Source organism: Aquarana catesbeiana, linkage group LG05 (genome assembly GCF_042186555.1).
Source record: "Aquarana catesbeiana isolate 2022-GZ linkage group LG05, ASM4218655v1, whole genome shotgun sequence".
NCBI classification, from domain to species: Eukaryota; Metazoa; Chordata; class Amphibia; order Anura; family Ranidae; genus Aquarana; species Aquarana catesbeiana.
In genome coordinates this window covers 477,384,525-477,410,303 of record NC_133328.1, presented here as the reverse complement: position 1 = coordinate 477,410,303, position 25,779 = coordinate 477,384,525, and the positions used below count along the sequence as shown (strand labels likewise).

Genomic DNA, 25,779 nt, shown 5'->3' with positions numbered 1-25,779 from the left:
CAGAAATTCAGCATCTGAAGAATAGTTTCAGAACCTTCAAGCAGAACTTTTATCCAAAAGGAGAAGTTCTGCTTTTCTTCCTCCTCCCTCTTCCTCTATCATATTTAATTTTTAGGGCAGGGGGAAGTTCTTCCCCCTGCCACCAACCTCTTGGGCCGCAGGTCCCAGAAGGCTGCAGGTCCATTCACAAAGCGCAGCAGGACTCGGGCATGTGCAATGGGGAGCTGATCAGTGATAAAAACCTGGTTTGCTAATCCCTCTCTACTCTATACAAAACTTTGTCTGCAGTTGCGCCTTAAAGGGGTTGTAGACCCTTGAGTTTTTTCACCTTAATGCATCCTATGCATTAACCACTTGACGACCGCCGCACGACGATGTACGTCGGCAGAGCGGCACGGGCAGGCAAAAGGACTTACAGGTACGTCCTTGCCTGCCCGCGGGTGGGGGGTCCGATCGGACCCCCCCCCCGGTGCCCGCGGCGGTCGGCAAATCTTCCCTGGCGATCAGAGGTGAGGGGGAGGCCATCCATTCGTGGCCCCCCCCTCGCGATCGCTCCCAGCCAATGGGATCATTTCCCTGCCTCTGTATTGTACACAGAGGCAAAGGAAATGATGTCATCTCTCCTCGGCTCTGCGTTTTCCGTTCCATTACACCCCCAATCACCCCCCCCCCCCCCCCCCCGTCACACTAACACCAGCAGTTTTTTTTGTTTTATTTGTTTTTTCTGATTACTGCATGGTGTCAGTTTGTGACAGTTAGTGTGGTGGGACAGTTACTGTTAGCCCCCTTTAGGTCTAGGATACCCCCCTAACCCCCCCCCCAATAAAGTTTTAACCCCTTGATCACCTCCCGTCGCCAGTGTCGCTAAGCGATCATTTTTTTGATCGCTGTATTAGTGCCGCTGGTGACACTAGTTAGGGAGATAAATATTTAGGTCAGCGTTTTATAGCGACAGGGACCCTCATATACTACCTAATAAAAGTTTTAACCCCTTGACCCCCTAGTTAACCCTTTCACCACTGATCACCGTATAACTGTTACAGGTGACGCTGGTTAGTTCGTTTATTTTTTATAGTGTCGGGGCACCCGCCGTTTATTACCGAATAAAGGTTTAGCCCCCTGATCGCCCGGCGGTGATATGCGTCGCCCCAGGCAGCGTCAGATTAGCGCCAGTACCGCTAACACCCACGCACGCAGCATACGCCTCCCTTAGTGGTATAGTATCTGAACTAGAGGTCGACCGATATATCGGCCGATATTTGGCGTTTTTTACTTAATCGGCATCGGCCGATTGTGCTGATAAAAAAGGCCGATTGTAACTTCAGCCTGACTTGCAAATGACTTCTGTAATAGAAGTTAATGCAAGTTTCCCTAAGTTATCTGTGGAGAGGATTCTTTCCTCCTCTGGGCAGCCTGCCAAGTCTGATAAGAAGATACATTGTATCTTTCAGGTTCTTTTTATCAATGAACTGAGCTCCGTGTGTAGAAGTTCTCAGTTTAACCATTTAAAGACTAAATCTTTTCTGACACTTGTTGCTTACAAGTAAAAATCCTGTATTTTCTGCTAGAAAATCACTTAGAACCCCCAAACATTATATATATTTTTTTAGCAGAGACCCTAGGGAATAAAATGGTGGTTGTTGCAATATTTTATGTCACGCGGTATTTGCGCAGCGGTCTTTCAAACGCAATTTAAAAAAAAAAAAATACAGTAATGAATTAAAAAAAAACCTAAGCAGTAAAGTTAGCCCATTTTTTTTTCATCCAAAAGTTTTGATTACCTGTTTTTGTGTATTTAATATTTAAGATAGGTTTTTTTTTTTTTTTCTAAATTATACATACAAGTGAACTGATTGGAGGTTTGTTTTGTTTAATGTTTAAATGAAAAAAAATTCTGTATTGCTTAAGGCTGCTTTCACACTGGAGCGGGCATGCGTTGATGGTAAAACGCTGCTAGTTTTAGCGGCGCTTTACCGTCATTTTAGAGGCGCTATTCGGCTGCTAGCGGCTAATTAGCCTCTAGACTGCTTTTACAAGCAGTGGGAGGGAATGACCCCCCCACCGTCTTCCGTGTTTTTCTCTGGCTCTCCTGTCTCAACAGGGAACCTGAGAATGCAGCTGGTGATTCAGCCAGCTGACCATAGAGCTGATCAGAGACCAGAGTGGCTCCAAACATCTCTATGGCCTAAGAAACCGGAAGCTACGAGCATTTCATGACTTAGATTTCGCCGGATGTAAACAGCGCCATTGGGAAATTGGGAAAGCATTTTATCACACCGATCTTGGTGTGGTCAGATGCTTTGAGGAGAGATCTAAGGTCTAATAGACCCCAATTTTTTTCAAAAAAGAGTACCTGTCACTACCTATTGCTATCATAGGGGATATTTACATTCCCTGAGATAACAATAAAAATGATTAAAAAAAAAAAAAATGAAAGGAACAGTTTAAAAATAAGATAAAAAAGCAAAAAAATAATAAAGAAAAAAAAAAAAAGCACCCCTGTCCCCCCCCTGCTCTTGCACTAAGGCGAACGCAAGCGTTGGTTTGGCGTCAAATGTAAACAGCAATTGCACCATGCATGTGAGGTATCACCATGAAGGTCAGATCGAGGGCAGTAATTTTAGCAGTAGACCTCCTCTGTAAATCTAAAGTGGTAACCTGTAAAGGCTTTTAAAAATGTATTTATTTTGTTTCCACTGCAATTTTAAAGCATGTCATGTTTGGTATCCATGTACTCGGCCTAAGATCATCTTTTTTATTTCATCAAACATTTGGGCAATATAGTGTGTTTTAGTGCATTAAAATTTAAAAAAGTGTGTTTTTTTTCCCCCAAAAAATGCGTTTGAAAAATCGCTGCGCAAATACTGTGTGAAAAAAAAAATGAAACACCCACCATTTTAATCTGTAAGGCATTTGCTTTAAAAAAATATATAATGTTTGGGGGTTCAAAGTAATTTTCTTGCAAAAAAAAAAAAATTTTTTTCATGTAAACAAAAAGTGTCAGAAAGGGCTTTGTCTTCAAATGGTTAGAAGAGTGGGTGATGTGTGACATAAGCTTCTAAATGTTGTGCATAAAATGCCAGGACAGTTCAACCCCCCCCCCCCCCCAAATGACCCCATTTTGGAAAGTAGACACCCCAAGCTATTTGCTGAGAGGCATGTCGAGTCCATGGTATATTTGATATTGTGACACAAGTTGCGGGAAAGAGACAAATTTTTTTTTTTTTTTTTTGCACAAAGTTGTCACTAAATGATATATTGCTCAAACATGCCATGGGAATATGTGAAATTACACCCCAAAATACATTCTGTTGCTTCTCCTGAGTATGGGGATACCACATGTGTGAGACTTTTTGGGAGCCTAGCCGCGTACGGGGCCCCGAAAACCAAGCACCGCCTTCAGGATTTCTAAGGGTGTAAATTTTTGATTTCACTCTTCACTGCCTATCACAGTTTCGGAGGCCATGGAATGCCCAGGTGGCACAACCCCCCCCCCCCCCCCAAATGACCCCATTTTGGAAAGTAGACACCCCAAGCTATTTGCTGAGAGGTATAGTGAGTATTTTGCAAACCTCACTTTTTGTCACAAAGTTTTGAAAATTGAAAAAAGAAAGAAAACATTTTTTTCTTGTCTTTCTTCATTTTCAAAAACAAATGAGAGCTGCAAAATACTCACCATGCCTCTCAGTAAATAGCTTGGGGTGTCTACTTTCCAAAATGGGGTCATTTGGGGGGGGGGTTTGTGCCACCTGGGCATTCCATGGCCTCCGAAACTGTGATAGGTAGTGAAGAGTGAAATCAAAAATTTACACATTTGAAATCCTGAAGGCGGTGATTGGTTTTCGGGGCCCCGTACGCGGCTAGGCTCCCAAAAAGTCCCACACGTGTGGTATCCCCATACTCAGGAGAAGCAGCTGAATGTATTTTGGGGTGCAATTCCACATATGCCCATGGCCTGTGTGAGCAATATATCATTTAGTGACAACTTTGTGCAAAAAAAAAAAAAAAAATTGTCACTTTCCCGCAACTTGTGTCAAAATATAAAATATTCCATGGACTCAACATGCCTCTCAGCAAATAGCTTGGGGTGTCTACTTTCCAAAATGGGGTCATTTAGGGGGGGGGGGGTTGTGCCATCTGGGCATTTTATGGCCTTCAAAACTGTGATAGGCAGTGAAGAGTGAAATAAAAAATTTACGCCCTTAGAAATCCTGAAGGCGATGATTGGTTTTCGGGGCCCCGTACGCGGCTAGGCTCCCAAAAAGTCCCACACGTGTGGTATCCCCATACTCAGGAGAAGCAGCTAAATGTATTTTGGGGTGCAATTCCACATATGCCCATGGCCTGTGTGAGCAATATATCATTTAGTGACAACTTTTTGTAATTTTTTTTTTTTTTGTCATTATTCAATCACTTGGGACAAAAAAAATTTATATTCAATGAGCTCAACATGCCTCTCAGCAATTTCCTTGGGGTGTCTACTTTCCAAAATGGGGTCATTTGGGGGAGTTTGTACTGCCCTGCCATTTTAGCACCTCAAGAAATTTGGGTACAGCATTGCATGACTGCGCAATTAGCAGTTAAAGCGACGCAGTGCCAAATTGAAAAAAGTCCTCTGGTCCTTAGGCAGCATAATGGTCCGGGGCTGAAGTGTTTAAGGTGAAAAAACATCTGACATTGACCCCCCCCCCCCCCCCGTTTTACTGAGCCTGTTCGTTCCCTCTGCCTGTTGTCTCGGCTCTTGATTGGATAGATAGCAGCGCAGCCATTGGCTCCCGCTGCTGTCAATCAAATCCAATTACACGGGGCGGGGCTGAGTCCTGCATTCTGTGTACACAGAAGCAGGACTTGGGAGCGTGCCCGCACGGATGCCCACCTTAGGGGAGCCTTCTCCAACGTGAGCACTTGATTTGGGGAGGAGCTACCAGTGCCCCCCCCCCCCCCCCCCCAGCGGACCCCAGAAGTCAAAGATCGGGGCCACTGTGTGCAAAACGAACTGCACAGTGGAGGTAAGTATGACATGTTTGTTATTTTTTTTTTTTTAAAAAGAGGGTTTACAACCCCTTTAAGAATTGTGTTTGCTGTTAAGTTCTGTGCAAAGCTGGCCATACTCCTTACAACCTTATTGTACAATCACTGTACTATTACCTTTACATTAAAAGAGAAGTATGGCCAAAGATTTTGGTCACAGCAGTGTACTTATTCCTTGCTCTTCTGTGACCTAGAATCAGCTGACAGCAGGCTAAAGCCCCTGTCAGCTGACATCACAGAGCTTCACCAGGCTCTGGAAGGATCCTGACCACATTGGAGTGCTGGAGGAGCAGAGAAGCGAGCTATGTCTCAGTCACTTCTACTCAGAGCTGACTGAGAACTGAGCGATCAGTGGTGTTTAATTGCTCAGTTTTAGAGCCAAGAGGGGGCAGCTGCAGCATCATGGAGGGCAGTATGTGTGTTTGTTTTCTTAACAATCCCATACGTCCCCTTCAAGCTACAATGCTACCTTAATAGGCCCTCAATGTACAGTGAAATTATAATATGTGGACAATTTTTAAAATACATCTAAGTAGAAAAGCAAAAATTGAATATATTGCAGCTTACCAGGCCCAATATAGCATTTCATAAATGAGCGCAAAATTGCACCCATTTATGAAACGCACCAAAATCACTTGTCATGCTTGTAGTGCCAATCATTGTTAATGGCAGCCCAAAAGCAGTAAAGTAATCATGTATTATTTTCTATAAAAACGTGACAAACATGCCAAAACATATGACCTTCAAAGCTCAATAAAGGTGCATGTGGTACTTTGCTGTGTTTTATGTATAGGCAGCCTAATTCAAATGAATGGGCTGCTCTATGTGTGGCACAAATATAGGCATATGTGCAGCTCGATTTTTGTGTGTGCTGTCACAAAACATTACAATATGAATGCTTCCTTGGAGGTATTTCCTGCATTCGTTTTCTTGGTAGTCAGACTTTCCTTTATTTTTATCTGGTGATCTGGTCAGTAACATACTTTCTGTCCCTTCATGTCTACACTCATTATTACATTATATTTCTAGGGGCAGTCATGATTGTCACAAAGGAAGCACAAATCATTTTTTCCCCTGTGGTTTTTTTTTTTTTTTTTTTTTTCCCCATTTACATTACATGTTGGCTGATAAGATTAATAGTTTATATAAGGGTCTTTTCATGCGTGCATTCCAATCGGCTCCATCTGTCAGGTTTGTCTGGCCCAGATCAGGAGCTTCATGTAAGTCTATGGGCAGGTTGATGTAAATGGACAGGTAACTTTTTTCATTCGCTTAACTCTGAATCTGTCATGTACCTGGTCAGAGGCCGGAATGCTGAGATGGCTTCCCTTGCGGCTGAATGCAGAGTGACCCTGAAGGTGATGGCAGGGAATGTTATGCCCAAAGAAGCAGGGGTTGCCAGCTGCTATAGGCTGAAGTGATGTACATCGGATGAGCAAGATGCATTGCAGGGCAGGAGTCCCTCAGATGTACCAGGCAGTGCTTGATAGCAGGGTCAAGAGTCAAGCCAGGAGTCAGAGCAAGATATGTCAACAGCACACCATGGGTCCCCAAAATTGGGTCCAAAGCTTTATTCAGGGATTGCATTGTTACAGCGAACTGCAACATTTTGGAGCCACACAGGACCCCTTCATCAGGCATGTGACTTTTATATACAGCCACTTTTACAGGAACGTGTGCGTTGGAAGCCAGGAGTCATACATGGAATATCAGTCAGGAGCAGAGGCAGGGAGTTGAATCGGGAACAAGCTGGGGTCATGCACTGGAAGTCAGGCAGACAGAGTCAGGAGTGTAAGCTGAGGTCATACGCTAGAGAACAGGCAGAAGCAGAGTCAGTAGAACAAGCCAAGGGTCAGTAGCCAGTAATGGAGGCAAGACAGGTCAAAGGCGAGCCGGGACGGTAACAGGGAATCCTGATAACAGCAGAAGCAGAACAACGGAAGCTGAAGATCATCCAGCAACTTGTGGATCAGACTGCTGGCTTTCAATTGGGCACTGGGCTCCAGGATCTGTCAAGGATCTACAGTGGAGACGGAAAGTATTCAGACCCCCTTAAATGTTTCATTCTTTGTTATATTGCAGCCATTTGCCAAAATCATTTTTAATTTTTTTTTCCTCATTAATGCACACACAGCACCCTATATTGACAGAAAAACACAGAATTGTTGACATTTTTGCTGATTTATTAAAAAAGAAAAATTGAAATATCACATGGTCCTAAGTATTCAGACCCTTTGCTGTGACACTCATATATTTAACTCAGCTGCTGTCCATTTCTGCTGATCATCCTTGAGATGGTTCTACACCTTCATTTGAGTCTAGCTGTGTTTGATTATAGTGATTGGACTTTATTAGGACAGCCACACACCTGTCTATATAAGACCTTACAGCTCACAGTGCATGTCAGAGCAAATGGGAATCATGAGGTCAAAGGAACTGCCTGAAGAGCTCAGAGACAGAATTATGGCAAGGCACAGATCTGGCCAAGGTTACAAAAAATTTCTGCTGCACTTAAGGTTCCTAAGAGCACAGTGGCCTCCATAATCCTTAAATGGAAGACGTTTGGGACGACCAGAACCCTTCCTAGAGCTGGCTGGTCGGCCAAACTGAGCTTTTGGGGGAGAAGAGCCTTGGTGAGAGAGGTAAAGAAGAACCCAAAGATCACTGTGGCTGAACTCCAGAGATGCAGTCGGGAGAAGGGAGAAAGTTGTAGAAAGTAAACCATCACTGCAGCCCTCCACCAGTCGGGGCTTTATGGCAGAGTGGCCCGACGGAAGCCTCTCCTCAGTGCAAGACACATGAAAGCCTGCATGGAGTTTGCTAAAAAACACCTGGAGGACTCCAAGATGGTGAGAAATAAGATTCTCTGGTCTGATGAGACCAAGATAGAACTTTTGGCCTTAATTCTAAGCGGTATGTGTGGAGAAAACCAGACACTGCTCATCACCTTTCCAATACAGTCCCAACAGTGAAGCATGGTGGTGGCAGCATCATGCTGTGGGGGTGTTTTTCAGCTGCGGGGACAGGACGACTGGTTGCAGTCGAGGGAAAGATGAATGCGGCCAAGTACAGGTATATCCTGGACGAAAACCTTCTCCAGAGTGCTCAGGACCTCAGACTGGGCCGAAGGTTTACCTTCCAACAAGACAATGACCCTAAGCACAGGAAGGAGTGGCTTCACAACAACTCCGTGGCTGTTCTTGAATGGCCCAGCCAGAGCCCTGACTTAAACCCAATTGAGCATCTCTAGAGAGAACTAAAAATGGCTGTCCACCAACGTTTACCATCCAACCTGACAGAACTGGAGAGGATCTGCAAGGAGGAATGGCAGAGGATCCCCAAATCTAGGTGTGAAAAACTTGTTGCATCTTTCCCAAAAAGACTCATGGCTTTATTAGATCAAAGGGGGGCTTCTACTAAATACTGAGCAAAGGGTCTGAATACTTAGGACCATGTGATATTTCAGTTTTTCTGTTTTAATAAATCTGCAAAAATGTCAACAATTCTGTGTTTTTCTGTCAATATGGGGTGCTGTGTGTGCATAAATGATGAAAAAAAATGAACTTAAATGATTTTAGCAAATGGCTGCAATATAACAAAGAGTGAAAAATTTAAGGGGGTCTGAATACTTTCCGTCCCCACTGTATCTGTGTTCCAAGTCAGTAGGGGAACTGTTTACAGATCCCCTGCTGACTGGACCAGACACGGCCCGTGTGAAAGGATTAAAATTAACCTTTTGAGCTATTTTTCATTCAAGAATTAATTTATGTTTTTCGGTTTACATAGTTACATAGTTAGGTTAAAAAAAGACACAAGTCCATTTAGTTCAACCATAAAATAAATAAATAAAATTAAAAAATATCATACAATCCCATATAACCAATTCTATACCCACAGTTGATCCAGAGGTAGGCGAACCCCCCCCCCCCAGAAAAGCATGATCCAATTTGCTACAGCAGGGGAAAAAATTCCTTCCTGATCCCAGAGAGGCATTCGGATTTTCCCTTGATCAACTTTACCTATAAATGTCAGTACCCAGTTATATTATGTACATTTAGGAAAGAATCCAGGCCTTTCTTCAAGCAATCTACTGAGCTGGCCAGAACCACCTCTGGAGGGAGTCTATTCCACATTTTCAAAGCTCTTACTGTGAAGAAACCTTTCCGTATTTGGAGATGAAATCTATTTTTTCCTCTAGACGTAAAGAGTGCCCCCTTGTCCTCAGTGTTGACCGTAAAGTGAATAACTTAACACTAAGTTTACTATATGGACCCCTTATATATTTATACATGGCGATCATATCCCCCCTAATCTCCTCTTCTCAAGAGTGAATAAATTCAGTTCCTCTAATCTTTCCTCATAGCTGAGCTCCTCCATGCCTCTTATCAGTTTGGTTGCCCTTCTCTGCACTTTCTCCAGTTCCTGGATTTTATCCTTTTTGAGTCCTGGTGCCCAAAACTGAACTGCGTATTCCAGATGAGGTATTACTAATGACTTGTACAGGGGCAAAATATTCTCTCTTTTCTCTCTATTCTCTCTATTCTCTCTTTTTTCTCTCTTTTCTCTCTTTTTTCTCTCTTTTTCTCTCTTTTTCTCTCTTTGTATTAAGAGGTATAAAACCCCAAATCCTTCACCATTGTTTCCCCCAGTTGTACTCCCCCTAGTATGTATGCTACATGCATATTCTTAGCCCCCAAGTGCATAACTTTACATTTATCAACATTAAACCTCATATGCCGGCTTGTAAATTGGAGACATCCTGTAAGGAAGTTATTCCACTGCATAGCTTAGTGTCATCTGCAAAGACAGAAATGTTACTTTTAATCCCAGACCCAACATCATTTATAAAGGTATTAAAAAGTAAGGGTCCCAGCACTGAACCTTGGGGTACACCACTGATAACCTTAGACTATTCAGAGTAAGAATCATTAACCACTACTCTCTGAATTTTGTCTTTTAGCCAGTTTTCTATCCATTTATAAACTGATATTTCTAAGCCTGCAGACTTTACCTTACACATGAGCTGTGTGTGGGGAACTGTGTCAAACGCTTTTGCAAAATCCAAGTATACCACGTCCACAGCCACCCCTCTGTCCAAGGTTTTACTTACCTCCTCATAAAAAGAAATCAGATTTGTCTGACAACTTCTGTCTTTCATGAATCCATGCTGTCTTAAAATATTTTTTTCCAGCAAGAATTCGTCTGTGGTCTTTTAATAAACTCTCCAGTATCTTCCCGACTATAGAAGTTAAACTAACAAGTCTATAGTTATTTGGCAAAGACTTTGTTCCCTTTTTAAATATAGGCACCACATTTGCCTTATGCCAATTCAGTAGTACTATTCCCGTTATTAATGAGTCCCTAAAAATTAGATACAATGGCTTTGAAATGACAGAGCTCAATTCTTTTAGGATCTGTGGGTGGATGCCATCTGGTCCAGGTGTTTTTTCCACCCTTTATTCTGTCTAAATATTTCTGGACCTATCCCTCGAGCCATTGTGGATCATTTGGGGCTGTGTCACTACCACCCCCATTATGGACATGAGCTCCCCCATGCTCCTTTGTATACACAGAGCTGAAGAAAGTATTTAATAAAAGTGCACCCTCCTGACCCCCCCCCCCCCCCTTCCAGTACCGTGCCCTCCTGACCCCTCCCAGTACTGTGCCCTCCTAAACCCCCTGCCCTCTGACAGACCATGATAACCTTCAACAATGTAGCTCTTTGCTTTAGAGAAATTGAAAAGAAAGCCAAGGTTTTAGTGAGTACAGTTTCCTACACCATCAAAAGGCAATTGGAAACTGGAGGAAACTCTGACAGGGGGAGGTCTGGCCAAAGCCACAACAGAATCAGAAGATATGTTTCTAAAAGTAAACAGCTTGCGTGGTTCTGCCAATGTATAAACTGACCTAATATGAGTAGAGGTTGTCCTCAGAAATTTATGAAGGTCTGGCAGCCATGGACCGACCCCATGTGAAAAATTTGAATGCCTTTTCTTGGTGTCCTTGCCTTATCTGTATGTGATGCGCTGTGTATGCCTGGGCTCTGTGCATGGGCACCCCTCCCCTCGTGTCACTAGCTGACTGGTAACTCCTTCTGTCCCTGCCCTGTGTAATGTATACCTACGATGTCCTATTATTATACTGCATACTGAGTATTACATCTATGTTCTTTCATTTATGTATCCACTGCAATAATTTCATGTCTTGCAAATGTATTACGATCCATTTTTAAAATAAAGACCAACCTTGTTGTTAAAAAAAAAAAAAAAAAAAAAAAAAAAAACAGCTTGCGTGGGAAAGCGGCCCACAAGACAACAGCTTCAAGCGCAGCTTAACACTGATCGAAGTCTCAGTTACAACTGTGAAAAGAAACCTTCGAACTGCAGGTTTGACGGGTCAAGTGGTCTGACCGCCAGTGGACTACTGAAGACTGGAATAAGGTCTTATGAACCATGAATAAAAATTTGGGATCTTCAGTTCATTGCACAGGGTTTTTTTACACCATCATATATGTGAAAGGATGGTTTCTTGGTGTGTGACACCAACTGTCAAACATAGAAGAGGAAGCGCGATGGTCTGGGGTTCTTGTGTTGGATCCAGAGTCAGCCACTTCCGCAGAGTAAGGAGTGGGGCCGTGAACCAAAGCTACTACCACCGCATTTTGCGGAGCCATGGAATACACTGTGGAATATGCCTAGTTGGTCAAGGGTTAATCCAATAGCAAGATAATTACCCAAAACCTACCTTCAGGATGTGTCATATCTACCTTAGACAAAAAGAACAAGACGGTAGGCTTCAAACCATAGAGTGGCCAGCACAGTCTCCAGACTTAAAACCCATCTAGTGGGTTTGGGATGAACTGTACAGAAGGGGGGAAATCGAAGCAGCATCCAAGTGCAACAGTGTTGGGAAGAACGTTCTGAACAATGTTTGATTTCCGTTGTAGAAAGAAAAAAAAAAACTAGTGTGTTTTGGCTGTTATATCTGCAAAAGGTGGCTACTTTGAGTCAAAATTTAGATTACGTTTTGTTAAAATAGAAATCATGGAATCTTTTTCTTTATGTCCAATTGTTTATTTGCTCTTTGCTTTATTTTAGGTGTACATTGAGCATTGAGACCTTAAACTACATAAAATGTAATAAAAACTGAATGGGGGTGTTCTAAAACTTTTGGCTGGTAATGTATGGTAGTGATCACTAACAATTAATCATGGGCAGTCACTGGAGATTTTAGCAGCAAGATCACACTTGAAGAAATCACCCATGCTTTATGCTTGACAAACCCTATTAACCTGTACTTTCATTCCATTCAGAGATGAACAGTGAAGCCGAAGAGAAACTTCTTCACAATTCTCGAAATGGAAACTTGGAAGAGGTCCAGAAACTGCTAGAAAATTGTAAAAAAGGAGAAACAGTGGTTAATATTGACTGCAAAGGTAAACAATTTTCTTGGTTTGTTTGGAAGACCAGGGCATTTTGCTATTCAGAAGCTTCTGGAAAAATAGTAAGGGGCTGAGTTCAAACAAAACTGATATATTTTTTGTTGATTATCAGATGAACCATGACAGAAGCTCTTGGATTCATAGATATTTCCTTGAAATATCAATTTTGGATTTGATTTTAAAGTGTATTTATTGCCTTTTTTTTTTTTTTTCTTTTTTTTTTTTTTCCGTAAGCTTTGGATAAAGTAGGATCCAAAAAAAGATCATTTGTGCCTAAAATCCAGGATACGGGAGTCATTACACAGATAATAGTTTTATCAGGTCGGAGTAAGTTTGCAGGTAAAATTTACTTTAAGTTGGTCTTGCAGCACCATATACAGAACACATAGATGGTCCGCAGTTTTAAATAGATTGAAAAATAAATATAAAGCACAAAGACTCCTCTGAATTAGCTTATGTAGATGGCTTGGAGGAAAAGATCACATCCTCAGCCCTCTGTGGCCAGCAGCAGGAAGAGAGAGCCAGCATGGTCTCCAGGTAGAGGCACAAAGGTCCTGCTCAAAGGTGGTGGAAAGCAATGTCCTTATTGCTCGACAGCAACTTCACACAAAGATGGCAGTCTTGGGTCAATTCTGGGTTTCAGGAAGGCTTGTGAGGATGGGTTCACACCTATGCGAATTAGATGCTGATTTCTCCGCATCCAATTCGCATAGCAGGAGCTTGTGACCGGCTCTCTATGGAGCCGATTCACACATCTCTGGAGCGGCTCCGGTGCGAATTGCACAGGAGCCCTGTGTGTCTTTTGGTCCATTTTCAGGTCCGAATTCGGCCAAAAATATGGGCTGAAATCGGACCTGAAACTGTGAATGGAGACGGATCGGACTCCTGCTGTGAGCCGGAGCGTGCTGTGGTGTGAACCCGGCCTGAGGGTAAAATGAATGCAGCAAAACACAGGAAAATTCTGGAAAAAAAACTTGATGCAGTCTGCAAGAAACCTGGGGTTTGAGAGAAAATATGACATTGCAATGACCACAAGCATAAAGCCAAAACAGCATACGCATAGCTTAAAAATTATTATTCTAATATCCTGGAATTTCCAAGTCTGTCTACAGTTCTCAAGCTTAAAGAGGAGGTCCTCTGCACTGGTCCCCGTTGTGTTCTGGACTGGTCCCCGTTGTGTTCTGGGATGTGTGCGCCTCTGCACTGGTCCCCGTTGTGTTCTGGGATTTGTGTGTTTCCCAGAACACAACGGGGGGGGGGGGGGGGGGTTGGGTGGTTATCTGCGGCTATCTAAGCCCAGAAGTGGCTGCAGATACCTGTATTAGACAGGTATCTTCACTCCCCCCCCCCCCCCCCCCCCGAAAGGTGCCAATTGTGGCACCGGAGTGGGGGAGGAATCCAATGAGCGGAAGTTCCACTTTAGGGTGGAACTCCACTTTAAAGGAAGCGTGTACTAATGCAAGCCAGTTTGATTTATTTATTGAGAGATCTGTTTTCACTTTGGTATTAAGGCCTCATGCCCCTTGGAAGTTTTTACAGCGGCTGTTTTTGGCTTCAGGCGTCTTTTTCTACAGTCAATAAACTTCCCATCATGTTATCCTATGTGTCCATGCACACATAGGCTGTATCAGCAGTTTTTGGCTGGGGCGTTTTTTGGCTTTAAAAATACCCCAAAACTAGTGGGTTCTGCGAGGAGTTTTTCAGCTGTAAAAACGCTCTAACGTCAAACGCTGATAAACACTCAAAAACGTGGCTCACCTGCGTTTTTTTTTTTTTTTTTTTTTTAAGTTTTTGATCCATTGGAAAAAAAAAAACGCCATTGCAAAAACTTTGAATAACTCACTGCAAAGCTACTGGCGTTTTTATAACGTTATTTTAATGCCCAGTGTGCATGAGGCCTAAAGAGTATATTTTTTTTTAAAGGCATTTTTAAACCTTCTGACTTGCATATAGTATGATGTCATTGGTTGCCCTGTACACACGGTTTATAGTAAATCTTCACATTCCTTTGTAAGAAATTTCTGTTTGTGTTCAAACATTAGGCATGCGGCATGACATTGCACAGCTTAATGCATGGCCTTGACGCTTCCTGCAAAGAAACTACATATCAAACTAGCCCTGAGTTTCTTAGTCTACTGTTGGTGCAAGTAAAAGCAATTACCAGAGCTTACCATGTTGGAAGAAATGTGCTTGTTTGATACAATTGGCATGCATTTGTGAAGCAACACAAAAAAAAAACGGCCAGGCATGCATGTGACCCAAAACAAAAAGTTGCTTGTCCCTCTGGTAATTAGGGGCAAGGTAGATGAATTAACAGAGATTAACTAACTATTCACACTTGTGCGACTTGTGCGACTTGTCATGCGAATTTGATGTCCAATGTTGCATAACAAGTCGTTCCCTATATTTTCCAATGTTAACCATTCCTATATGGATGCAGCAACTTCAGAGTAGTTCATAAATTACTTTGGTCTGACATTCATGCAACTTGAGAGCCATAGATTTCAATGTTAACCCTTAAAAGTTGCATGAAAGTCATACCTAAATGTTATACAATGCAACAGTTGTGTATTATCATTGATCAAAGCCAAAGTCGTATCCAAGTCACACCTATCCAAAGTTGCACTCCAAAGTCGTGCAACTTTTGGTGTCGTACAAGTGTGAATAGAGCCTTAACTCCTTCCTCAGCTGCAGAACAAAAAAATCGCGGTTAATGGTTAGTGTAAAAAAATAAAGACATTAAAGTGGTTCTGAAGTCAGAATGTTTTTTTATCTTGATGCAGTAAGATAAAAAAAACCTTTGTACTGCAGCCCGCCTAATGCTTACCAGAGCCTATCTCAATCCAGCGATTGTTGTACTAGAGTCTAGACTGCCTGGGACACTCCTTCCTCATTGGCTGAGACAGCAACGGGGCCCCATTGGTTCCTGCTGCTGTCAATCAAAGTCAGTGAGCCAATGAGGAGAGAGTAGGCATTGGATACATTGGATAAATGTAAATTTATTTGTTTTTTCTCTTCAATTTACCTTATCCCTACTCTATTAAATCCTAGGAAATACAAATATATGTACCGAGAATACTGGGTGGGGGAACCCTGTATAATAAGTTCTGGCACAATCCCCTACATGATTAGGAGGATGTCAGTCACTATATATTAGTGATATACCATTATCTGTGGCGATACTAGGCGTTTTCGCGAGTATCGGTACTCGCGAAAATGCTCTGATACCGGAAGTAATGTCAACTGGGGGAGGGACGTCTCCTCCTCCCCTCCGGTAGTGGGGTTCGCAGTATGCGCCTTACGGTGCTAGGACAGGGGGGGTGGGAAAATCCTCAGCACAGTGGGAACAGCCTGACAGCTGGCCACTCCTGCTCCCGGCTGTCTTTTTTTCATTTTTCAGCACTGCTGTGATCCTCTCCTGCCTCTGTCATGATGTCATGACTCCTCCCTTCCTGTTCCTGCACAGAGAGAGAACTGGCTGCTAGGCAGGCCGGATGGCTGGCTGCTATCCAATGACAGAGTGGGTGGGTCGCCAAGGGCGAGGGGCTGGACAGCATCAGCACATGTGTTTCTATAGTGTGAGGCAGCTGTGGAAGCGTCCCTGAAAGCAGAACCGACTTTTGAGGGGAGAAAGTCCTGCAAACAGGTTAGTGTAGTATGTACAGTACAGTGTCAGCGGGGGTACAGACCGGTCTTGTACACTAGCACCATACAGTATATACAGACCAGTCTGTACCCTGACACTGCACTGTATATGTTATATACACACACCAGTCTGTATATAATGTACAGTATGGTGTCAGTGTACAGACTGTTCTGTACCTAACGTCCTGAGCTGTCATCTCTGCCCCCATGTGTCCCAATGACCCTCCCATCCCCATCCTCTTCCCCCAGCGATCACAGCCTTTTTTTCTTCTCAACTCTTCCACCCCACAATCCCTATTTCACTCCACCATCAACTACCCTGCCCTCACCCCAGCCTCGCCAAACTCCCTAACAACCCTCCCCCCCTCATCCCTCCCAGACCACCCCCCTACCTACCTACCTATGCGATGGGTATTGGTATCAGCGAGTACTTGCCAAAAAAGTATCGGTACTCGGTGTTAAAGTGGCATCGGTGCAACCCTACTATATATCTTAAATAAAATCTTTATATTTACATTTTTTTCACACAAAAAATGTTAAGAATGTAAGAAATATAATTTTCATAAAATTTATGTTGTACACATCACCATACAATTATCTGTAGGGTTGTCCCGATACCACTTTTTTAGGACCGAGTACAAGTACCGATACTTTTTTCAAGTACTCGCCGATACCGATTTCTTTTACTTACTTTTTTTTTGGGGGAGGGGGTGAACGGTGTGTGTGTGTGTGTGTGTGTGTGTGTGTGTGTGTGTGTGTGTGTGTGTGTGTGTGTGTGTGTGTGTGTGTGTGTGTGTGTGTGTGTGTGTTTTTTTTTTGTTTTTTTTTACAATTTTTATTTTTTACAATAATATTTTTTTTATTCTTTTATATGTTTTTTTTTTAATCAGCCCTGTTGGGGGGCTTTGGTGAGATATCAGGGGTCCTTACAGACCTCTGATATCTCCCCCTTGAGAAAGAGACAGAGGATAGAGATTCCCCAGTCCCTTTCTCTGCAGCCTCAGCTGCACTGAGAATGAATGGAGAGAAGACAGCAGCTCCACTCCATTCATAAACTGACACATCGTAATCACAAGAGATTACAATGTTTCAGTTATGTGAATGGACAGAGTCTGCTGACTCTGTCCATTCACACAGCGGAGAGAGACAGCAGAACGGAGGGGACAGAGAAGGAGAGGGGAACGGAGGGGGACAGCGGAGAGGCACAGGGAAGGAAAGAGGAACGGAGGGGGACAGCGGAGAGACACAGGGAAGGAGAGAGGAACGGAGGGGGACAGCGGAGAGGCACAGAGGAACGGAGGGGGCATGGAGGAGGATGCAGTGACAGTCAGCGGTGAGCGATCACCGCTGTATGTCACTAAAGCAGCTGAAAGCCGCTGGGGGAGAATCTTGTAACTCCCCCACGCGCCGATCACAGCTGTCCTCTAGGTATCGGGGGAAGCATCGGGAGCATTTGCCCGAGTACAAGTACTTGGGCAAATGCTCGGTATCGGTGCCGATACCGATACTAGTATCGGTATCGGGACAACCCTAATTATCTGCATTTTGGGTAGATCCCACTAGATTTGGATCGTGTTTCACCCAAGGTGAGGGCTTCTTCAGGATCCAATTTTCAAAATTTCTAAACCTTATAGCAGATAGACAGTACAAACAACTCAGTTCTATACATACATACATACCCCCACTTTTAAGTACACAATGGAGTTTATTTACTAAAGCTAGAAAGTGCAAAATCAGGCTCATTTCTGCATAGAAACCAATGAGCTTCCAGGTTTTATTACCAAAGCTTATTTGAACAAGCTTGGGTTAGAAGCTCATTGGTTTCTATGCAGAAGTGAGCCTGATTTTGCACTTTCAAGCTTTAGTAAATAAACCCCATTGTGTACTTAAAAGTGGGGTATGCCTGTATATATAATTTCACACACATCATAGCATGTACTGACCTATTCATTCTAATAAATCGAAAGGGAAGAAGAAGGAGAGGCAGGATATCATTTGATTAAAAGCTGTGTATATACATAACTACAAATTTATGTATCCTGAAAAAAATAATGTACAATGTGTTTGGATAACCATACAAAGCATAAGTTATTAGGTCTGAAATCCAGTCCTTGCCAAATTGAAAAAACTCTTATGTATGTTTATTCTGTTCTGGGAAGACATCCCGATTTCTGTACTTGAAATGGGTGAAAAAAGACCCTCCTTATGGGATTTTGAAGGCGAGCAAAAAAAGAAAAATGCATAACCATTTATATATAGAACCACTTTTTATTACAAAACTCTAAAAAGACATAGCCTTGTTTAAAACCAGACGTGGCCATATTAAGGCCAAGATGCACACTGGATCTTGGCCTAAATATGGCCACATGTGTTTTTAACAAGGCTATGCCTTTTTTAGAGTTTTTTGTAATAGAGTGGTTTTATATATAAATGGTTATGCATTTTTTCTTTTTTTTTTTTTCTTGCCTTCAAAATCCCATGAGGGTCTTTTTTCCCATTTCAAATAAAAAAAAAACTCTTAATCCATAAGCTGGGTCTGCCCTAGTAGATTTCTGAAATAACAGGATGGAATTTTTTTCCAAAACAAATGAATTGCTAACCGTGTATGTGGTGTTCGTGCGGTGAAGTCAATTCACTCCAAAATCAAATGTTAAAAGCATACAAATGGAAAATCTTCCAGTGTATTGCCATCTTTAGGAGGACAAAAGGGAGGTCACCAGCATGCTGTTATATTGTGATAAATGCCTTTTTCATGGAAACTCATTATTTCTTCTCAGGTAAAAGTAAGTCTAATTTGGGATGGACACCTCTTCATCTTGCATGTTATTTCGGACATATCAAAGTGGTAGAAGATTTACTGAAGGTAAATCACTAATATTTTACCTTAGAGGTTTATGCGGTCTTCAGTTTTCTCCTGAAATAAGGTCTTTCTTAATAATCGTGTACAGTTGAAAAACCTCACAAGCTATAAAGATAACATGCAGATTGCTTCAGTACTGAGGAAAGCTATCAGCTGCTGCTAGAGTACAGCTGAAAATCTGTCTATACCTGTCAGTAATGTGTATAACAATTCTAAAATATTTTTTGTGTTCTTAAACATGTAGCATCAACTATTCTACAGAAGGGGGGGGGGGGGATAGCAAAAAAACGCCTATCAGGATGATAAAAAAAAAAAAAAAAGTGAATAAGAGACCTCTTGTAGAAGGTGTTTGACTTTTCTCAGTGCTGACAAAATCACCCCTGAATTTTCTTTGCCGTTGTGTATGATGCATTTAATATTACACATATGGAAACAATAGTAGGGAAGAATGTATTGTTTTTTTCGTACCTAGTTCTAAAAAAAAAAAAAAAAAAAAAAAAAAAAAGGAAAGAAAAAAAAAAATTAAATAAAAAAGCCTCTTATTTCTTGAACATCTTATGAGCATATGTTTTTAAATGGTTCATACTAGATGCTTGGCACCCAAACACACTAACCCAACAAACATCCAGTGCACATGTTATGCTACAAGCACTGTAAAGCATTGCCTGTTTTTCCCTTATCGTCTTTCAGGACAGCATTTGAGAGAGTGACTCCTCCCCTTGCCAACAGAAAACACCTCTTCCACCAAACTTTAAAAGGAGGCTCCTTTCCACACATTGTCAGTTTTTGTGTTTCCTCCGTAGGGAACACTTCGTGGGGAAGTCAGGGCTCTCAGGTGCTGTCCTGGGAGCTCAGGTTTCCTGGTTTTTTTCATCAAACACTTTTTACCTCATGAGAGCTGTTCCTCCCATTCCACAGCTGAGGTAAAGTGCTGCTGGCTGGGCTCCCTCTCCCTCTTCATATGGGCTCAGGGTGAGTCCGACTGTCGTGGGCATCGCTCCTAGGCGGCGGCAAGACAGGCGGTGGCCGTTTACTATATTTTTTTCTCAGGTCCACCGCCTGTTGCTCATTGCACCGCCGCCATATTGGGGATGGCAGCGGGGCTCCATCCGCCGGAAGTGAGGCATCCGGAGGGGGCGGCGCCCACGGAACAGGCGTGCGGCGTCATTTCCGCCGGAAATCTCAGAGGGAAAGGGGAGGAACGGGGCTGGTGCTTATTTAGCGGTTCTGGTCCGGCGCACAGGCGCTATTGGAGTCTGGAACCGGCGTTTAGCCACACAAACACAGCAAGCGCTCCTCGATGGAATCGATGGCGGCAGCGAGTGGGACAGGCACAGGCACCAGCAAGGCCCAGGTAAGGTGCAGTTGTATACTGTCTTCCCTGTACTGTGGGGTCTCTCTCTCTCTATCCCCCCCCCCGGTGGCAGGGGCCTGTCTGGGCACATAAAGCAGTTAGCTCTTACTGTGCACCTGTGGTGAGCATCCTTGGGTATAGGACAGGTTGTCTCACTGGGATGGTTTCTTCTTTTGTCTCATGGCAGGCCAAGAGCTCTGATCCAGTGGCAAAAAGAAAATGTCCTTCATGTAAATCCAAGCTACCTGAAGGATGGAAGAAGACGTTATGTCAAGCTTGTATTGATTTGCTAGTTAAAGAAGAAGCTTCTTCCGCTTGCAGCGACTTGATTGCATCAGTTAAAAAGGAACTTGATGCGACTATTCAATCATTTCGCTCTTCCCTAGCAAACCCATCCCTGAGTCAGCCTACTACCTCACAGTCCTCCCAAGGCTCACTTATAGTCCCGGCAGTGGAGACTGAGGCATCTCCTACCCCAGAGGGACATTCCCCCTCTCAATCTGAGGATTCTGATGAGGGTGAGGAAGGAGAAAATTTACCTTCAAGATTTAAATTGTCTTTAGAACAGGTAGATGGCCTGTTAAAAGCAATCTATACCACACTGGGTCTGGAGGAGGAAAGAAAGGAGTTATCTCTGCATGATAAAATGTATGCAGGGCTTAGCGAGCACAAAAATCGCAATTTCCCAGTACACTCTGTTATTTCTGAAGCTATTAAGAAAGAGTGGGCAGAGCCAGAGAGAAAGCCTTTCTTTCCCAAAGCCTTAAAAAGGCGTTTCCCTTTTGATGAGGATCCAGCGGCGGTTTTGAACAAAAACCCCAAACTAGATGCCGCGTTTTCCCAGGTCTCGAGGTCTACAGATTTGGCATTCGAGGACATGGGGGTGTTGAGAGATCCCATGGATAAAAGGATGGACCAGCTACTAAAGAGGGCTTGGCAATCCATCATGGGAAATCTTAAACCTACTATGGCAACTACAGTGGTATCCAGAAATATGGAGTTCTGGTTAGAGCAACTTAAGGCCCATATCTCAGCAGACTCACCAAAACAAGAAATTTTGGATTCATTTTCAACTCTGTCTGCCGCTGTCGCATTTATATCGGATGCTTCAGCGGAATCAATTAAAATGACAGCTAGATCTGCTGCCCTAGCCAACTCAGCCAGAAGGGCTCTGTGGTTGAAAACTTGGCCGGGGGACGCGGCATCCAAAAACAAGCTGTGTGGGATACCGTTCCTGGGTGACTTGCTTTTTGGACCTGATTTAGATGCGGTTCTAGATAGAACTGCTGATAAAAAGAAGTATTTTCCCATCAAAAAGAAAAAGCAGCCAGTTAAACGGTTTTTTCGTTCCCAAAGGGCTCAAGAACAAACCAAACCCCAGGAGAAAAGAAAAAATTGGGCATCGCAGAAGGGTAAAGGCAAAGGAAATGTCCTTTTCCATCCTCCTGCAGCCTCCGGTAAAGCACAATGACTTGTGCGTACCAGTGGGGGGAAGGCTTCAAAGTTTCCTTCCCCTTTGGGCCAGCATGACAGAAAGTCTATATATTTTGGACATGCTGTCCCAAGGTTACAGGATAGAGTTTTCGGATCGCCCGCCAGAAAGATTCTTTGTAACAAACCTACCAAGGGATCTAACAAAGGCTCTGGCCATGAAGAACCTTTTAAAGGATCTGAGGCACCAGAGGGTAGTGATACCAGTATCCCCAGAAGAACAGGGTCAGGGTTTCTATTCACACATCTTTCTGATAAGAAAACCATCCGGAAACTTCCGTCTTATCCTCAACCTAAAACCCCTGAACAAGTCAGTCCTATACAAAAAGTTTTGTATGGACTCAATTTTCACGGTCAGAAACATTCTGACAAAAGATTGTTTTATGGCATCAATCGATCTGAGGGATGCTTATCTTCATATTCCTGTAGCACCTCAGTCCCAGAAGTTCCTGAGGTTTGCGGTGAATATGGGCAAGGAGATTATACATCTTCAGTTCAGGGCCCATCCCTTCGGCCTGTCGTCAGCTCCTCGTATTTTTACGAAGATAATGGCGGAAGCTCTCGCCCCTCTTCGACTCCAGGGGATTGCGGTAATTCCATATCTGGACGACCTCCTCTTTTTTGCCCCATCCAGGGAAAAGTTGCAGGAGGATTTGAACAGATCCCGCAGTCATTTGGAGTCACTAGGGTGGATAGTGAATGTTCAAAAATCAAATTTCATCCCAGCTCAGCAAGTACTGTTTCTGGGTTATTTGATAGATTCAGTGGAGCAAAAGATTTTTCTCCCAGAAGAGAAAAAGATCAAGGTCCAAAGGGTAATAACGGCACTACAAACAAATCAACTGATTTCAGTCCGAAAGGTTATGTCGGCTCTGGGGACATTAACCTCTTCAATGCCAGCCATCCAATGGGCAAGGCTGCATTTCAGGACTCTCCAGAGGTTCCTTCTAAGGACATGGAACCACAGGACGGAGAGTTTGGATACAAAAGTAAAGATTCCCACCAAAGTCAAACGTTCACTTTGGTGGTGGAAAAGTCAGGTGGTACTGCAAAGAGGTCTTCTTTGGTCGTTTCCGACCGGGAAAGTGGTCACAACAGACGCCAGTTTGCAGGGATGGGGGGCCCACATGGGTCAAGCCTTAGCGCAGGGAACATGGTCCCAGTTCGAGGCCCAAAGATCCTCAAATTGGAGAGAGCTGAAGGCAGTTGCCCTAGCATTAGCTTTCTTCTCTCAAAACCTCATAGGTTGCCATGTCCAGATTTTGTCGGACAATGCCACGGCCATAGCCTACCTGAACAAACAGGGAGGCACAAGAAGCAGGGCCCTTCACTTGCTGTCAGTAGAGATTCTGGAGTGGGCGGAGAACCACTTACTATCTCTATCCGCAGTCCATCTAAAAGGCACATTGAACGAAGTAGCGGATTATCTGAGCCGACAAAAAGTTCAGGAATCAGAGTGGAGTCTGAACAGGAAGGTGTTTGCATTAATCACCAGTGTTTGGGGCCTTCCGCAGGTAGATCTGTTTGCTTCAAAACAAAACACGCAGCTCCCGAATTTTTTCTCCCTTCAGAGAGACATTTGCTCTCAGGGGATAGATGCTCTGGCACATCCGTGGGATTTTCACCTGGGGTATGCTTTTCCTCCATTTCGATTAATCCCTCTAGTGTTGAGGAAAATACTGGAAGAGAGAGTATCAATCATTTTGATTACTCCATATTGGCCAAAGAGAGCTTGGTTTTCCACGATTCTGCAGTTGGCAATCAAACCATGTTGGCATCTCCCGCTCAGTCAGGATCTGTTGATTCAGGGGCCAGTGCTTCATCCAGGGGTAGACAGGTTAAAGCTCACTGCCTGGTATCTGAGGAGCAATTAATGAGAAGCAAAGGCTTTTCAGAACGTTTAACTGCTACGTTGCTTTCCAGTAGGAAAAAGGTAACCAGGGATATTTACGCCAAAGTATGGAAAGTCTATGTTTCTTTCTGTCATTCCGAACATAGGGGGGTTAAAGACCTAGTTTCAGTGCTGGAATTTTTGCAAAAGGGTGCAGACAAGAATCTGGCGGTCAGCACTCTTAAGGTGCAGGTGGCTGCCTTGGGAGTTTATCTGGAGAGATCCTTATCTTCAGAAACTCTGATCATGAGATTTTTCAAAGCACTTTCCAGGTCGAGACCGGTACCGGTGAAGCATTTCCCAAATTGGGATCTCTCGGTGGTTCTGCAGGCTCTGGCAAAAGAACCATTTGAGCCTTTACAGGCCATATCCCTAAAGAATTTAACTTTGAAGACTATTTTTCTGGTCGCAATTACTTCAGCAAGAAGGATTAGTGAACTGCACGCCCTATCAGTAAAAGAGCCTTTTTTGTCAGTTTTTCCTGATAGAGTTGTCCTTAAAGTAGATCCGGGGTTTTTGCCAAAGGTGGCAAGCTTTAGTAACAGGTCTCAAGAGATTACTCTACCAACCTTTTCTGCTAACCCTTCGGGTGCAAAGGAAGAGCAGTTTCACAATTTAGACGTAAGACGTATCCTATTACAGTATTTGGAAGTAACAGGAGGGTTTAGAGTTTCAGATTCATTATTTGTTCTTTTCTCTGGAAACAAGAAAGGCCAACAAGCATCAAAAGCATCATTGGCTAGATGGCTTAAGACAGCTATTTCTGTAGCCTATTCTCAAATGGGTTTATCTTCCCCGCTGGGAATTAGGGCTCATTCAACAAGAGCCCAGGCCACTACATGGGCAGAAAGAGCTGGTGCCACCCCAGATCAGATTTGTAAGGCGGCTACGTGGTCAAGCTACTTAACGTTTGTCCGTCATTACAGACTGGATCTCCTGTCAGCAGGTGATCAGGCTTTTGGCAGAAAGGTTCTGCAGGCTGTGGTCCCTCCCTAGGGGGGTAAGTCTCTATTATCCTCTCAAGTGCTGTCCTGAAAGACGATAAGGGAAAATTCAAGTTAGACTTACCGGTAACTTGTTTTCCTTGAGTCTTTCAGGACAGCAGCATCCCGCCCTATTGTTTTTTCATATATATACTGTGACTAATCATATCTCGATTATGTGTTCCAGTTTGGGGCCGGAGGTTCTCTACTACTACTGACAATGTGTGGAAAGGAGCCTCCTTTTAAAGTTTGGTGGAAGAGGTGTTTCCTGTTGGCAAGGGGAGGAGTCACTCTCTCAAGTGCTGTCCTGAAAGACTCAAGGAAAACAAGTTACCGGTAAGTCTAACTTGAATTTTTTTTTTTTTTTTTTTTCCCCGTCCATTCTGGTGCATTGGCCTTCATGTTAAAGCTGAACTCTAGGGCCTGCAGCCGACCCTCCCAGGATTTTTCATTTCAACAAGAGGGGTGACAAAATGAATGTCCTTTTTTGTATATTAGCTTTGCCCCTGTTGGGAGGGTCAGAAGGCCCTCAATTTGTATGCATGTTCCTGGAAGCACAGTGTTTAGTGTATCCTTGGATTTTCACATTGTGTCTTTTTTTTCTTGTACGTATGGAAAATGAAAATAGAGATAAAAAATAAATAAAAAAAAAAAAAAAAGCAGAGTTCAGCTACTTTGTAAAATGTCCACGGTTAGTATGGGTTGAGCCCAACAAGGTGTATGCCACCTTGTGGACTTATCTCTTAAATTTACAACTTTACAACCGATTTAGGCAAGACCATTGCTATCGCTATACTTCTGGTATTCTGTCATTGAACCTTTTTGGTCTCGGGTCCAGAAGCTGTATAGTCACATGCAGCCACTCTGTCCTCCCCTCCCATTCCTCCTACCCATATACAGACCATTTTGTATTATGTGAACCCTTTCACAAAATAACACCGCCTTCTGTGATTGGACAGCAGAGGGGTGGGCGGAGCTGCTTCTGTGTGAGAAAGTAGTGTCTCTGCTGTCAGAGCACTGGGAGTAAAGTGACAGCTGTACTCCCAATGCTCAGTAAAATTGTCGTTTTCTAAATTAAAGCGA

At 43.4% G+C, this 25,779-nt stretch overlaps 1 protein-coding gene across 4 annotated transcripts in view; it reads left to right on the top strand.

Moving 5' to 3' along the window:
• OSBPL1A (oxysterol binding protein like 1A) overlaps window positions 1-25,779 on the top strand; it is a 185,867-nt gene that overhangs the window by 8,403 nt on the left and 151,685 nt on the right. For 3 of the 4 annotated variants that reach the window (XM_073631484.1, XM_073631486.1, XM_073631485.1), the window contains exons 2-3: window positions 12,344-12,466; window positions 18,895-18,980. In XM_073631484.1, coding sequence (XP_073487585.1) covers window positions 12,346-12,466; window positions 18,895-18,980 — 207 coding nt within the window. In that variant the 5' untranslated portion in view covers window positions 12,344-12,345. Of the gene's footprint in view, window positions 1-12,343; window positions 12,467-18,894; window positions 18,981-25,779 lie in introns of those variants that run through there. The other variant, XM_073631487.1, reaches the window with a different exon arrangement.